At 54.7% G+C, this 15,027-nt stretch overlaps 1 protein-coding gene across 13 annotated transcripts in view; it reads left to right on the top strand.

Moving 5' to 3' along the window:
- Positions 1-14,797, top strand: part of LOC102369020 (zinc finger protein 239-like) — a 92,243-nt gene extending 77,446 nt beyond the window's left edge. For 10 of the 13 annotated variants that reach the window (XM_025195486.1, XM_025195481.1, XM_025195480.1 and 7 more), the window contains 2 exons: positions 9,116-9,232; positions 10,474-14,797. In XM_025195486.1, the coding sequence (XP_025051271.1) occupies positions 9,116-9,232; positions 10,474-12,275 (1,919 nt within the window). In that variant the 3' untranslated portion in view covers positions 12,276-14,797. Of the gene's footprint in view, positions 1-326; positions 2,600-7,552; positions 8,773-9,115; positions 9,233-10,473 lie in introns of those variants that run through there. The other 3 variants (XM_014527455.2, XM_025195491.1, XM_025195490.1) reach the window with 2 other exon arrangements.
- Positions 14,798-15,027: the final 230 nt, after the last annotated feature.

The raw sequence follows: 15,027 nt of genomic DNA, 5'->3' as shown, positions 1-15,027 counted from the left end.
GCCCCCCCCCCAGCTGCTAGGGAACAGGCGAGTTTGCTGTCTTGATGTTTAAGCACAAGTCTGGTTTTCCTGGGATACCATGATCTTAGATTTCTGTCTTCATTTGGCAATGTAAGAGTTGACTCCCCAGCTCAAGTTATCCATATCTCTGTAACACTATTTCCCATGGCATGATGGGATTTGTAGTCCTGTATATCGATAAGCATGGTGGGTAGAAGCTTTGTGTAAACATTATTGTTGGACAAGGGATAGCCTGGGACTCTGCCTGGTGTCTCCTGGTCAGGCTGACCTGGAACTCAGGAAGCGTTAAATCTTGGTCCACACAGGGGAGAAGCCCATTTGGTGCCCTGAGGTTCAGAAGAGCTTCATCCAGTCCTCCAACTTGGACCAGGACCACCGCACCCACCCACGGGAGAAGCTGCATCAGTGCTCTGTTTGTGGGAAGAGCTTTACCCGCTCCTTCAACCTGGCCAACCACCAGCGCATCCACACAGGGGAGAAGCCACATCAGTGCTCTGTGTGTAGGAAGAGCTTCACCCAGTACTCCAGCCTAGCTGAGCACCAGCGCATCCATACAGGGGAGAAGCCATACCAGTGCTCTGAGTGTGGGAAGATGTTCACCCACTCCTCCAACCTGGCCCGGCACCAGCGTATCCACACAGGGGAGAAGCCGCATCAATGCTCTGTGTGTGGCAAGAGCTTCACCCAATCCTCCCACCTGGCTATACACCAACGCATCCACACGGGGGTGAAGCCACATCAGTGCTCTGAGTGTGGGAAGAGCTTCACCCACTCCTTCAGCCTGGCCAATCACCAGCGTATGCACACAGGGGAGAAGCCACATCAGTGCTCTGAGTGTGGGAAGAGCTTCACCCAGTCCTCCATCCTAGCCAATCACCAGCGCATCCACACAGGGGAGAAGCCACATCAGTGCTCTGAGTGTGGGAAGAGCTTCACCCACTCCTTCAGCCTGGCCAATCACCAGCGTATGCACACAGGGGAGAAGCCACATCAGTGCTCTGAGTGTGGGAAGAGCTTCACCCAGTCCTCCATCCTAGCCAATCACCAGCGCATCCACACAGGGGAGAAGCCACATGAGTGCTCTGAGTGTGGAAAGAGATTCAGTCAATCCTCCAGCCTGGCAAGACACCAACGCATCCACACCGGGGAGCATCCATAATTCTGCCAGCCATACAGGGAGGGCTTGGAGATGCCTGCCTGCTCAGCTTCTGCCAGTGGCTGCAACCTCCTGCTGCTGGAGGGCAGAAAGTGTTCACACAGCCTTTGGCTCTGGTAGGGCAGTGAAGAACCCATAGACTGACCCCCAAGGTATGATTTAGGGGGAGTAGCTAAGAAGGAACATCTCAGGCAGATGTCAAGCCAGACGTAGATTCATAGATTGTGAGGCTGGAAGGGACCTCAGAAGATCGTTGGGTCCAGCCCCATTGTACCAAGCAGGAAAGACCATGCAGGCTCCTCTTGAAGACTTCCAGGGTAGGTGATTTCTCCACCTCTGGAGGGAGCTTATTCCACAGTCTTGACATTCTGACTGTGAAGACATTTTCCCTAATGTTGAGACTGAAACAGTCATCTAGGAGTTTGTGACCATTACTCCTTGTTTTCCCCAAGGGTGCCCTGGTGAATAGTTGTTCACTGAGTCCTTGATGTACGCCCCTCATGCAGCAGTAAGCTGCTACTAGGTCTCCTCTCAGCCTTTTTTTCAGGCTGAAGAGTCCCAGGTCTCTCATCCTTTTCTCATATGGCTTGCTGTGCAAGTCTCTGATCATATGGATGGCTCTTCTCTGGACTCTAACAAGGATGTAGAAAAACTTGAAAAAGTGCGGCGCTCAGAATTGGATGCAGGACTCCAGCTGCGGTCTCACAAATGCTGAGTAGAGCGAAAGAACAACTCCTTGGTTTTGCTGGAGATGCTGGCTACAGCATCACACTGATGGCTCACGTTCATACTGTGATCTATATTTACCCCCAGGTCTCTTTCAGTTGTGGTGCTGGTCAGTTTGGTGCCACCAAGCCTGTAGGTGTGCAGCAATGACCCTGCCCTTTGGATTGTTCGTACCCAGATGGAGCACTTTACATTTCTGATCTGCCCAAATTGCCAGCCTGTCTAGATCTGCCTGTATCTGCAGCCTAGACAGGAGCATTGCAGCCTATGCTCAAGTGTGACCACGTTTTCCCATAATTTGGTGTTGTCCGTGAACTTGGCAGTGAGCTCTTCACCCCCACGTCTAAATCATTGATAAAGATGTTGAAAAGCACTGGACCAAGCACGGACCCCTGAGGGACACCACTGCCCACTTCTGGCCAGGACGACAGAGATCCGTTCATAAGAACTCTCTGGGTCCTACTCTACAGCCAGCTTCCTACCTACTTCACTGTCTCGCAGTGAAGCCCATAATCCTCCAATTTTCTCATGAGAACATCGTAGGATACCAGATCAAAAGGTTTTTTGGAAGTCAAGGTATACAGTGTCAACCTCCTCTCATCCAGGTGGCGAGTTACCTGATCGTAAAAGGAGATGACATTGCCTGCCCAAAGCCATGCTGGCTTGTGTTCATTAAGGGAACCTGTGAGCAGACAATCTTTGTATCAGCCTTGGAGCGTGTGCCTTTCCCATCGTACTTTAGAAGCAGCCAGTGCTTCCAGGGGAGAAGAAGCACCTTCCCCATAGGGTGCCCTCCCCGAGACAGCTGGCTCCAAATGTCCCCAGGGCCTGTCCTTGGCTGCCTCCCATGCCCATCAGGGTCTTCAAGGAGGTGCTGGTGCCACCCTGACCCCAGCTTGGCATGTTCTATTTCTCAGCCTCTCTCCAGAGCTCTGCACCCTTGGGTGTCTGCTGCTCCCCTGCCCTACTACCCTTTATGGCACTCTCTGTAATGCTGTCTCTGTTCAGAAAGCCCCAGCAGTGAACATGGTGTCCCTCTGGCTGGGCTCTGTGTCCTCTCTGAAGCTATAAGATGGGAACTGACTAGGGCTCAGAGCCCTTTCCAGGGCAGATCTCTGCAATTTTCCAGCCCCTTCCCTTTCCCAAGGATTCACCGTGGTCCAAACATTGTTCAAAATCCTCCGGCTCAGAAGTTGGTCATACTCAAAGGCCTCACTCCCCTGTACTGCTGTGCAGCAAGGACCCTGCCCTTTGGAAGGAGCCTGTGGCCAGGGGCCAGTAGAGTGCCTTTTCCAGAGAAAATATGGGTTTGGGGGGGGCAGGTCCTCCCTCCTGTGGAAGGTATGAGGACATCCTCTGGGTGAAATGCAGCATGTTGTCATGTTTGGGGAATGTTCCCTGAATGGTAGTATTCCAATACATCGTGTCTCCTGTAGAGGAACTTGTTTTGGCTTCTCTTTTACTTCTGCAGATAAAATACAGCCCCTGGAGACATCCTAGGTGTAACAGCCTGGGATCCTGCCCCCACCCTCCCCCAGCCTTGAGTGGGAGCAGAGGGACAGGTCTAGGGTTACCATTTTTCCAGTTTAAAAAAAGACACCTATGTGGAGTGGAGAGGGTATATGATTGCAAGGGGCAGTGATATGCCCATGCTCTGCCTGTCACTCCCAACCCACAGTATCCCATCCCCCAGACCATGCTGGTGCCCCTTATTCCCAATCTGCAGCCCCCTGGCTCTACCTGGGTCCCTCACTCCCAACCTACAGTCTCCTGTGTGCCTGGTTCCCCTCACTCCCCAGCTACACCCCCGCCAGCCTTGCCAGTGCCCTTTACTCAGTGACCTACAGCCGCTGCCCTGCCCTGCTGGTGCCCCTCGACCCACAGCCACCTGCCCTGCTGCCCTTGAACCCCACCCCCCTTTGCCCTGCTTAAAGGACAGGCACCTCCTCTGCCTGCCTGCCCTGCTGTAGCCCTGGTGCCCGCATGCACATGCACACACATTCTGTGACCCCCATCCCAAAGCCCTGGCCCTCCAATCCCCAGCTGTCAGGGCTGCGCACAGAGCACATCACACCCCTGCCTACAATCACCCTGCCACCACTCCCCCCCAGTCCCAAGCAGCCACTTGCTTGGGCAAGCTGGGAAGTGCCAGGAGAAACATTGCCGCTGAGTGGAAGCAGAGTAAAATCCCAGACATTTGCTAGTATTTTAAAAAACGCCCAGATGTAGGTGGACCCAAAAAAAGGTCATGCAGGAAAACCCAGACGTATGAAAGCTCTAGATAGGTCCCACTGGGGTGCTGGGCCAGCTGTAAAGGCAGACTGGGAGACCTGCTTTGTTTGGGGGCACAACACTCGGCCCCTGCTCATCTGACTGGTAGCCCCTTGGAGCTCGAGCTGCCTGTTTCCTCCCTAGAGAGAGAGAGAGAGACAGGCCCCAGTGCCAGGCGGGAGCACACAGTAGGCTCACCTGTCCCCTCTCTCCTGGTCCAGGGAAGCCTGCTGCTTCTCTTGCCTTGTGCCAAACACCCTCCAGGTTCTCCATGGACCTCAGCATCGCCCTGCAGCTGGATTCGCAGGACTGGATCCTGTTGCAAGGAAAATTCAAGCTGGTCATGTCAAGTTGACTGAACTCCCAGAAGCCTATTTGAGATTATTCAGCTAATGAGTAACAAGGATTGGCCTAAAGTTAACCCCAGTAAAACGTCAGGGAACATCCAGAACTATAGAACCATCAGTTGAGATGATAATGTGATAACCATTGGAACTAATTCATGTGGGAACAGGACGATGCCAGGAAAATATTCCAAATGTGTAAAGATGTGCGTCGCCCTCCCCCGCCCTGCTCCCTGGAGGCGGCGGCGCGGAGCGGACGGAAGGTAGCGCGGGGGGAGTGGGCCGGGGCCCAATGCGGTGCGGGGGGAGCGGGCCGGGGCCCCAAGCAGCAGGAGGGAAGGGGTTGTGGGCCCGGATGGGCGCGAGGTGCCTGGGGCTCCGTCCGCGCCCGCCTCCCCCCCCATTCTTGATGGGCAGTTGGCTAGTTCTGTTGTAAAAGCTTAAATCTGTCTGTCCCTCTGTCCACAACGCTTTATGCCTGCTCTGACTGGCTGACGGAAACAGCCAATCAGAGTGCTCCAAGCGTGGGGGAGCCCCGCCGTGACTCGGAAGGGCGGGCCGGCGGGCAGGATCTGGTGGCCTGGCTCCCGTCGCGCCCTGCAAGAGACAGCAGCGGCGGCGAGGCGTGTTAGGTGGCGGCACCCAGCGCAGCCCCATCCCCCGTCAGTCTTGACAGGCAGTTGGGTAGTATTATATTACAAGCTTGGCTAGCATTAGTGATGGTGACGTCATTAAAGGGTTAAACAGCCCAAGCAAGTGAAATCGGGGTTTGCTTTTTGAATCCCTGAGGGAGACACGGGCGTGGATTTCTACAGGGTAGCCGAGCCCTGCCTGGAGCAGCAGGCCTGGGAAGCTCGTTCAGTGCGGGGGGGGGGCCTGAGGGGGTGATCCCGGAGCGCAGCTCTAGGCAGAGTGGCGTGGAGAGCCCAGTCTTTGGTGATGGCCTGCTCCTGTCCTGGCAATCCCAGCAGAGTTGGGTACTTGTATACTGGCAACCCCAGCTCATTAATTGCTTTGTGTTTAGTGAATATTTTGGTAGTCCATAAAGCTTCTGACTGAGGGGCCAGTGCCACAGGTTCATCGCCTACTTCTCCTGGCCACAGAGAACTGGGGCTCGAGTGCCAGCCCTGCACCCAACCTCCCTGAGGGGCGACCCTTGCGTGGGTTTCCTGCTCCCTGGCCCCGCGGAGGGAAGCAGTGCAGCGGGTCCCAGGTTTATGTACTGATTACTGAACCTGTATGCATGTAAGAAGCAAGTGTAATTTGTTCTTGATCGATATCTCCGTGTCATGTTGGCCGATACTGGCTACAGTATTAAGTGAAGTTGAATATGATGTCAGTTATAACATTTGTATTATGTAATTCTTGGAAATTTTATGTTGTATTTGCTTCTGTGAGGCCTCTGTTGGGGTCATTTTAAACTGTCTGCTTTTGTTTGTTTTCTAATAAAATGTTTAAAAAAACCCCAAAAAACGTGGGTCTCCCTGTGGGGGGCGGCTGAAGCTCTTGCGCCTCTTTCCTGCCTATCCCTGCTGCTCCACCCCAACCCATCGCCGGATAGGCCAGGAACTATAGCCTCTTTGCACGTGTGGCCTAACGGGAAGGGGGGGGGCCTCAGGGAGGGGATACAATGCACATGTCCAAGGGGGACAGGCAGAGCAGTCAGTGCACAGGTGCTCCCAGGCCGAGGGGGGAGGGGGGAGATCCACGCCCCCCCCGGCGGGTTGGAGTGGGAGGGCAGGAGTGAGGGGCACTGGGCAGGGCGTAGGGGGCAGCCCAAGGAGCAGCTGGGGGCGAGGGGTGTCCCTGGTGCTGGCCCCGTTGCCCATGTCGGGGCTGCCGGGAGCGGGGCAGCATCAGGCTGGGGCCGGGTCGGTCCCGGGTCTCCCGTCACCTGCTCCGATCCGCGCCGCCTCCTTCCGCGCAGGCGGGAGCTCAGCTGGTGCTGCCTGAACCCCAACGCAGCAGCCAGGAGCTGGGGGCACTGGGGCAGGTCCCAGCTGTCCTGCCCCAGGACATGGGGAGCAGGCAGTGGGGTTGAAGCAGTGACCCTGGCTAAGGGGTTTCAGTTGGGGCAGGCGGAGGCTGAGAAACTCCACATCTGAATGTTTCACCAGAATCAAAGATGCTGCTGCTCCCACGTCCGTGTGCCGAGGGGTGTCTCCTGCCGCCCCGTCTCTCCCAGTCCCAGCTCCTCAGTGATGTGTCCCTCTCATCCCCAGGTCACGGTGAGCATGAAGGTGGACAAGGGGATGTCAGCCAGGATGCAGCCCACCGGGGCACTGGAGCAGCCTGGTGATTCCTGCCCGGAGCAGCCACAGGCCCAACCTCTGGACGTGTCTCTTGGGGAAGCAGCACAGAGGGACAGTTCAGGGCCTCTGGACCAGCAATTTCATGGCACCAGAGAAGAGTCCGCATCAGATGCAGAGTCAGGTGAGTGTCCAGGTGCTGGCCAGAGCATGGGTCTGGGTGCTGCAGTGCCTGTCCTCCATCTCCCCACTCTCCCATGTGCTGAAGGCTCTGGCTGCCGCAGTCACAGGCCCATATGAGAGAGGAGCAGGGCTTTTCCCTGCCAGCAGCACCAGGCCTGACCTGTGCCTTCTCTTCCCCCCGCAGGTGCAGGGGCCCTGGGCAGAGCTCATCAGCAGCCTCCTGAAGAAGGGTCTGCAAACCTGGAGCTGCCGAGGACTTCCCCAGGGAGACTTGGGGAGCGGGGCGCCCTGAGCCCTGAGCAGGGCCAGCTGCAGAAGGGGCGGGGCAGGGCAGGCCAGCAAGGCAGGGGGAGAGCATGGAGGTGAGCAGGGCACCAGCTCCAGATGGGGGGGGGCGGCGGGGGGAGGGAGGAGAGAGCGGCTGAGGCCGTGCCTGGGAGGAGCTCGAGGCACTGTTAAAAGTTTGGGGAGTGGGGAGAGGGCTGCAACCACACCTAGCTGGTATTCACGAAGCACAGGGCCAAGCCCACAGAATGTGATGAACTGGGTCAGGGCCTACACGTACACCAATACTTACCTGTGGTGTACTGCTGGCCACCCCATGTTTTAGTGTTTTCTCCCTGCTTCTCTGCACTCTTGTCCTCGCAAACTTTTCATGAGGGATTGAAATCCACGTCCTACTCATGAGTCTCTGTACATGATCAGGCCTCTCTTGCGTTTCATACTGAAAACTGCTTGCCCGGTTCATCCGGCTGCCTTCACCCGAATTTTCCCTGTTCTGGTCACCCCTGGTGCTCCCATATCCAGCCGTGTCTTGGCGAGGGCCTCTCCCTTTTCCTGCTCAGATTGCTCTTGTCACTTCCAGTTCATTGGACAGAAAAATTAACTGGCAGCTGTTCCTCAAGGAATAGTTCCGATTTCCTCTTTATCCCACCTAGCGAATCCTGTCCCACGTGTCTAATGCTCTGCACATGCTCAGTCAGTGCCATCTAGATCCCTTTTGCCTCCTTTGGTTATGACCCAGCACAAAGTAATGGAAGTCTTATCAGCCTCCACCGCTACCACTTCTGGGATATGTATTTCCTTGACTCCATCTTGAGCAACCTGCTCCCAAACTGGCTTTGCCATGCACGGAAGTTGTCTCGTCATCCTCCCGAAATCCCTCGGCATGTCAGACGCCCGTCATGGTGATAAAAAGAGGTGCGCTCAGTGCAGGGCTGGTGAAAACCCACTATCGTTTCCAGAGGGTCTCTGATACAGGGGTTGTTGTGGCTTGTGGGCAGGGCAGAGGGACTTACCTTCTGCAAGGTCACTTTGCTTTTCTAGTGCTTTCTTTCCCTGCAGTTCCCCAGAAGCCCTTCCTTAGCGAAGGGCTCCAATGATTTTTGTTGTTCAGCAAAGGCCATGTCAACCATCTGTACATTATGGGTTTTCACGTTCTGTAAAAGGTGTCTCCTTCTGCTTTCTGTTGTCCATATCCAGGACTCCCGGGATCTCTGTTTTCAACCCTCCAGGATTTGCCAAGTGTCTGTGTGCTCATCTTCCCTTCTGGTTCGACCCTCCTGCTGGATGGGATGATTGCTTTCATTTTCATTGCAGTTCTTATAACATCTTCCCTTCCTCCACCCTGTTGGGGAGTGCCCCTCTATCCCAGAGAGATGTGTCATGGTCAGCCATCTGTCCTGGATTCTGTTCCCTTCTGCCAGGCCTCGCTTGAAACCTTCCCAGAGAAGAAATTCACTCCCATTCCTTTTCCTGGAATTAAGCTGATGAGACAGATGTTATCACCAGTGTGTCCAGCCTCTCTTCATTTTGGTGCCTTGTAAATAGTGAAACTTCGTCTTTCTGCTCTCTACCACATCACAGGTCACTGCACATCCGCCCCTGTCCCTGGGAACTCTGTCGGTCTCACAACCGTCTTATACATCATAGTGGTCAGTGCTTTGTTTCCTTGACCATCCCTCCACCAGCTGGGTGACAAAGCCTGTTATCTATCATGGCTAATCCCTGTGGTGCCTTCTCTTTCCTCCTAAGTGTTCACCCTTCCTTGTCCTTCAAAGCCCCAGTAGAATCCCTGAGTGGTGTGGGTCCATTCTCCAAATCCCAGTTGGTTATTTGCCATTCAATACCCAGTCACAGATGCTTTCTAACCACTGCCCAAACAGGATATCGAGGTCCGACACCCGACTTAATCTGCTGCATCAAGCAAGGACAGGAGGAGCTCTGGGTCAGTGATAATGGGGACCGTGGGGACACCTCAAGGCTGAAGGAGCTGCTGCCAGGTGAGTTGCGGCTGCCCCTCCCCTGACTCCCCTCAGAAACGCTCCATGCCCAGACTGACACGGGGTCTGGAACCTGCAGACGTGCCCTGAGGTGCACTTCCAGCACAGTGGGTCGATGCTCCTTGTAGCCATTATTGTAGAACAAAGGGGAGACAGGGGCTCTGCCTGGTGTCTCCTGGTCGAGTCAACCTGGAACCCGGGAAGTGTTGAATCCTGATTTCATGCTGCATTGAATTTCTTGGTGGGTTGGGTGGGATCCACAAGCTTTCATGCTGTGGAGGGAAATGAATCCCCATGGCTCGTGCCTTCGTGTTTCATCTCTGGGCCATAAGTGTCACACAGCCTGAGACTTGGCACAGAGTCCATGTGCAGGTTCATGCCAAAGGCTTGGTGTCAGTGCAGATTCCGGTGATGTGGAGGCCACCTGGGCCTTGTCAGCAGAGGAAAGCCCCATGGGGTTGTTCTCTGCCCCATATCTCCCTGAAAGCAGGTAGCAGGCACAGCCCTGTTCCTTGCAGGAGGGAGACCCACAGCTCTAAGTCCTCCTCTTCCAGAGCAGCTTTTGGAGGCAGGAGGGACGAACGACATGGGTTTTTCTGCCCAGGAGAAGCAGCTGTTTCAGTGTAAAGCCGTGCTCGCCAGACACCCCGACTGCTGGCGAGCCCCAGAAATCCACTGCGAGGCTGTCCGCTCTGGTGTCAGATGCTGCTCTCAGGGCTGCCAGAGTTGATGGGCAAACACAGGAGAGCAGTCTCGCCAATACTCTTTGGTTTCTGGAGCATGTTGGCCCATCCAGGTGAAGGGCTTGGCATCATATTCCCCTGGAGCAGCCAGTGCTGTGCTGCAGAGCAGCCCTCAGAGAGTCTCCTTGATCCTTTACTTTGATTCGGCCACTGGTCTCCTGGTCCCATTAAAGCAGGAAGCCATTCAGGTCCTTTCCTAACACGTGTCCACGTGGGTTTCTCCCAGTGGGGTCTGAGGGGATGGGGCTGACAGATGGGCCAGAAACCCTGAGAGTCTGGCTCTGACCTCCACCAAGCAGGGATCATTAACCTGGCACAGGGATGTGCCCCCCTTCACCTCTTGCACTTGGGGTTTGGCAGGAAGGGCTTGTTCTCATAAGGAAACACAAGGGCCAAGGTGCAGTCGTGCTCACATGCCTGTTGTAGCAGAGGAACTAAAAGCATTTGGCCTGTGCCAACAGGGTAGGGACTAACCTGGAGTTTCCCTTCCCCATGCAGGAAGTGCCTGGATGCTGAGCAGAGCGGAGGATCAGAATCTTGTGGTGGGGCCTGCAAACCTGGAACTGCCCTGGACTTCACCAGGGAGGTTGGGTGAGACACAGTCTCTGAGACATCAGAAGGACCAAGGGTCCCAGAGCCAAGGGAGGCCCCAACAGCAGAGGGAGAAGGTAGCAGTGAAGCAGGTGCCATCTTCCGTTGGGCATGAGAGTGGAGAAAGGACAGAAGCCAGAGACAGCCCTGGGCGCAGGGAAGCATTTGTGGAGCTGAAGAGCCACAAGGGAAAGTTCCACTGTACAGAGACCCTGCATCCGAGCCAAGCCAGTGCAGAGGGCCTGAGAGGGAAGCAAGAGCTCCCCGCTAAGCCCAGGGGCAGAGGCCACCCCTGCCCTGCATCTGGGAAAAGGAAGAAATGGTGCCGTGAGTCTGGCAAGAGCTTCACCCGCTCCTCCAACCTGACCAAACACCAGCGTATTTGCATAGGGGAGAAGTTACATGAGTGCTCCGAGTGTGGGAAGAGCTTCAGGAGTTCCTCCTATCTGACTGTCCACCACCGCATCCACACAGGTGAAAAGCCACATCAGTGCTTTGAATGTGGGAAGAGCTTCACCACTTCCTCCCAACTGGCCAAGCACCAGCGCATCCACACAGGCGAAAAGCCACATCATTGCACCGAGTGTGGGAAGAGCTTCACCAGTTCCTCCCACCTGGTCCAACACCAGCGCATCCACACGGGGGAGAAGCCATATCAGTGCTCTGTGTGTGGGAAGAGGTTCACCACTTCCTACCAGCTTATTGAGCACCAGCACAAGCACACAGGGGAGAAACCATATCAGTGCTCTGCGTGTGGGAAGAGTTTCAGCCATTCTTGCAGCCTGGCCAGACACCACTGGATCCACACAGGGCAGAAGCCATATGAGTGTTCTCAGTGTGGGAAGAGCTTCACCACGTCTTCCTATCTGGCCATCCACCACCGCATCCACACAGGTGAAAAGCCACATCAGTGCTCTGAGTGTGGGAAGAGCTTCACCACTTCCTCCCACCTGACCCAGCACCAGCACATCCACACTGGGAAGAAGCCACATCAGTGCTATGTGTGTGGGAAGAGCTTCACCAGTTCCTCCTCTCTGGCCATCCACCACCGCATCCACACAGGAAAAAAGCCACATCATTGTTCTGAGTGTGGGAAAAGCTTCACCAATTTCTCCACACTAGCCAGACACCAGCGTACTCACACCGGTGAGAAGCCATATTGGTGCCATGCCTGTGGGAAGAGCTTCACTGATTCCTCCGCACTGGCTGCACATCAACGCATCCACACAGGGGAGAAGCCATATCAGTGCTCTGAGTGTGGGAAGAGCTTCAGCGGTTCCTCCTGTCTGGCCTCCCACTACCGCATCCACACAGGAGAGAAGCCACATCAGTGCTCTGAGTGTGGGAAGAGCTTCAGCCACTCCTCCCACCTGGCGAGACACAAGCGTGTGCACACAGGGGAGAAGCCACATCAGTGCTCTGAGTGTGGGAAGAGCTTCAGCCAATCCTCCAACCTGGCCCAGCACCAGCGCATCCACACGACAGAGAGGCCACATCAGTGCTCCGAGTGTGGGAAGAGCTTCACCCAAGCCTCCTACTTGGACCACCATCAGCGCATCCACTCAGGGGAAAAGCCATATCAGTGCTCTGAGTGTGGGAAGAGATTCAGCCAGTCTTCCAGCCTGAGCAGACACCAGAGGATCCACAGAAAGGGGAAGCCACGTCATTCCCTGCGTGCGGGAAGAGCTTCACCTGATCCTCCGGACTGATAATATAGCAGTGCATCCTTACTGAGGAGAAGCCACTTATAGTTTCATAGTTGTTAGAGGCTGGAAGGGACCTTACAGATCACTGATTTCAGCCCCCCCACACTTGGGCAAAAGAGACTGCTGGCATCAGATGGACCCAGAAAGATGGGCATCAAGATGTTTCTTGAAGACTGCCAGGTTGAGTGACTACGACCTTGGGGGAGCCTGTTCCAAACCCTTGGAACTCAGCTTGTTAAAAAGTTTTCTCGCTTCAATGCTCTAAGTATAGGAAGAGAGTCACTTGATCCTCCAGCCGGGCCAATCATCAGCGTATCCATTCCAGTGAAAAGCCACATCGGTGCTCTGAGTGTGAAAAGAGCTTCCATGGCTCATGTGCCCTAGCCAAACACCAGCACATCCACACCTGGGAACATCCATAATTCTGCCAGCAGTACAGAGAGGGCTTGGGGATGCCCACCTGCTCAATTTCTGTCAGTGGCTGTCTTCAGGCAAGCAGCCTCCTACTGCTGGAGTGTCAGAAGAGTTCATTCAGCCTTCAGCCCTGGTAGTGCTGCTCAGAACCTAAAGGACCTAAAGTGGCTCATCCCCAAGGTTTGATTGTGGGAAGGGGCTAAGAGGAAACCGCTCCGGGAAAGGCCAGCCCATATACTGGGGGAAACCTGTGAGGAGACTATCTTGTATCAGCCTTGGAGCCAGTGCTTTCTTCATCGTGCTCTAAAAGCAGTCTGTGCTCCCAGGGGAGAAGAAGCACCTTCTCGATAGGGTGCCCTCCCTAGGACAGCTGGCTCCAAATGTCCCCAGGCCCTGTTCTTGGTGGCCTCCCATGCCCATTGGGGTCTGCAAGGAAGTACCACCCGCTGAGCCCAACTTGGTGTGTTTTGTTTCTCAGCCTCTCTCCAGAACTCTTCACCCCGGGTGCCTTTTTCTCCTCTGCTTTCCTTCCCTTCATGGCACTCTCTGTAATGCGGCCTGTGGTCAGAAAGCGCCAGCACTGAACCACAGACTGGCTCTGGGCCCTCTCCAGAGCTGTGAGATAGGAACCGACCAGGGCCCAGAAAGCTTTCCAGGGTAGATCTCCCCATTACTTCCCAGCCCCTTCCCTTCACTGGATTCACTGTGGTCCAGGCGTTGTTGCAAACCCTTGGCCTCAGGAGTTGGTTGCACTCCAGGCCTCACTCCCATGTACTGCTGTGCAGCAAGGACTCTGCCCTTTGGAGTTTCATACTATCTCGTATACCACGTACTTCTTTTTTTTTTTTTTTTTTTTTTTTTTTGCAAGCCGGAATATAGACAAAAAACATTTCTCCTGGGTCACGGCTGACTCTGTGATGGACAGTAAGTCCTCCTGGTAATATAGTATGTAAAGAAATCTCCTCCCTCTCTCTCTGCCGCTCACTTGGGTCAGCCCAGGTGACCCCTCTCCTGCTTTTTTTCTTGGTTCAGGCTGGTAAGTCAGGTGACCTGGCCAGATAAAATTCCTAGGGGAAGGGGAGAGCTCTCCCTTCCCGTGAGCACTTTGAAACCTTCAAGCAAAGACCCCAGATTTTCTGTAAGTAAAAGCCTGGAAACTAGCCAGGAGTTAGGAATTCTGTGGAGACTGGTTGTGTTTTAAAAGGTTCACTGAGTCCAATCTTTGTACAGACTCGTGTAGCTTATCTTTGCTCAAATTGTATTCTGACTACCCCCTTCCTCTCCTCCCTCTGACCAACAAATGTGTCGGCTTGCCTCGCTTGGTTACTGTGGAGGGGAGAGAGAAGCTTTCTGCCCCTTTGCTTGGCCAGCGAATTTTGTCTTTATTCTCCTTCGGTATCTTGGGATGCTTTGGTCTGAAAGAAGTGCCCAGAAATATTACTGTGGGCAAAGCACCCCAAAGGTTTGCAGGGCCGGTGTCCCCCGGCTGCACAAAGCCCTACCAGAGACCAGTGCTCGGGTGGTGGCAGTCTTGCAGTTGTTTCCAGGAAGCGGGATGGCCAGTTGTAGGCTCCCTGAGGGAGACTCCCAAAGTGGGGTTTTGGGCCTGGCACAGAGAGGCAGGTGGCTCTGCATAATAGCGCCCTCTACTGTGCACACCACATAGTGTCCAGGAAAAGTGGCCCTCTTTTTCTACCTGTTTCACCCAGCCTGTTTCCTGGGATGTGCCAAAAGCTTGCAAAGAACAATTTTTCCAACTATTTAGTTGGTCTCATAAATTAAAAGATATCACATCTACCCAAAGAACCTGGTCTGCCTATGTCCTTAGACTAACATGGCTACAACCAACAACCCTGCATATATAGATATGCATATGCACATATATACACACATGCATCTAATATTATAGAAGACTCTGTCCGTAACTCTATTTCCACGCTGACTGGCTATCTCAGGGGCCAATCAGAGTGCTCCAAGAGGATCTGGTCAGGAGGCAGTGCACTGCCATGACAGTGGGGAGGGAGGAGAGCGGTGCATGAAAGCGGGGACAGAGTTGGGGGGGGGGAGGTGGCACTGCTGGCCTCACCCCCTCCCCTGGCCCTGCTCCCTGGAGGCAGTGGTGACAGAGTGGATGGAGCAGGGGGGTGCTGGCCTGGACACCCCCCCACTCCATCCTGTCCCTCAGTCCACACCAGGGGCGGGCAATTATTTTGGGCAGAGGGCCGTTTATTGAGTTTCGGAAAGCCATCAAGGGCTGCATGACAGGCAGCCCAGGGCATATTAATATTAATTTTCTAAATTTTTTAGGGGCCCTGTGGGCCGGATAGAATGGCCTGCCCGG

Source organism: Alligator sinensis, unplaced genomic scaffold (assembly GCF_000455745.1).
Source record: "Alligator sinensis unplaced genomic scaffold, ASM45574v1 scaffold638_1, whole genome shotgun sequence".
Classification (NCBI taxonomy): domain Eukaryota; kingdom Metazoa; phylum Chordata; order Crocodylia; family Alligatoridae; genus Alligator; species Alligator sinensis.
This window is presented reverse-complemented; position numbering and strand designations above follow the sequence as displayed.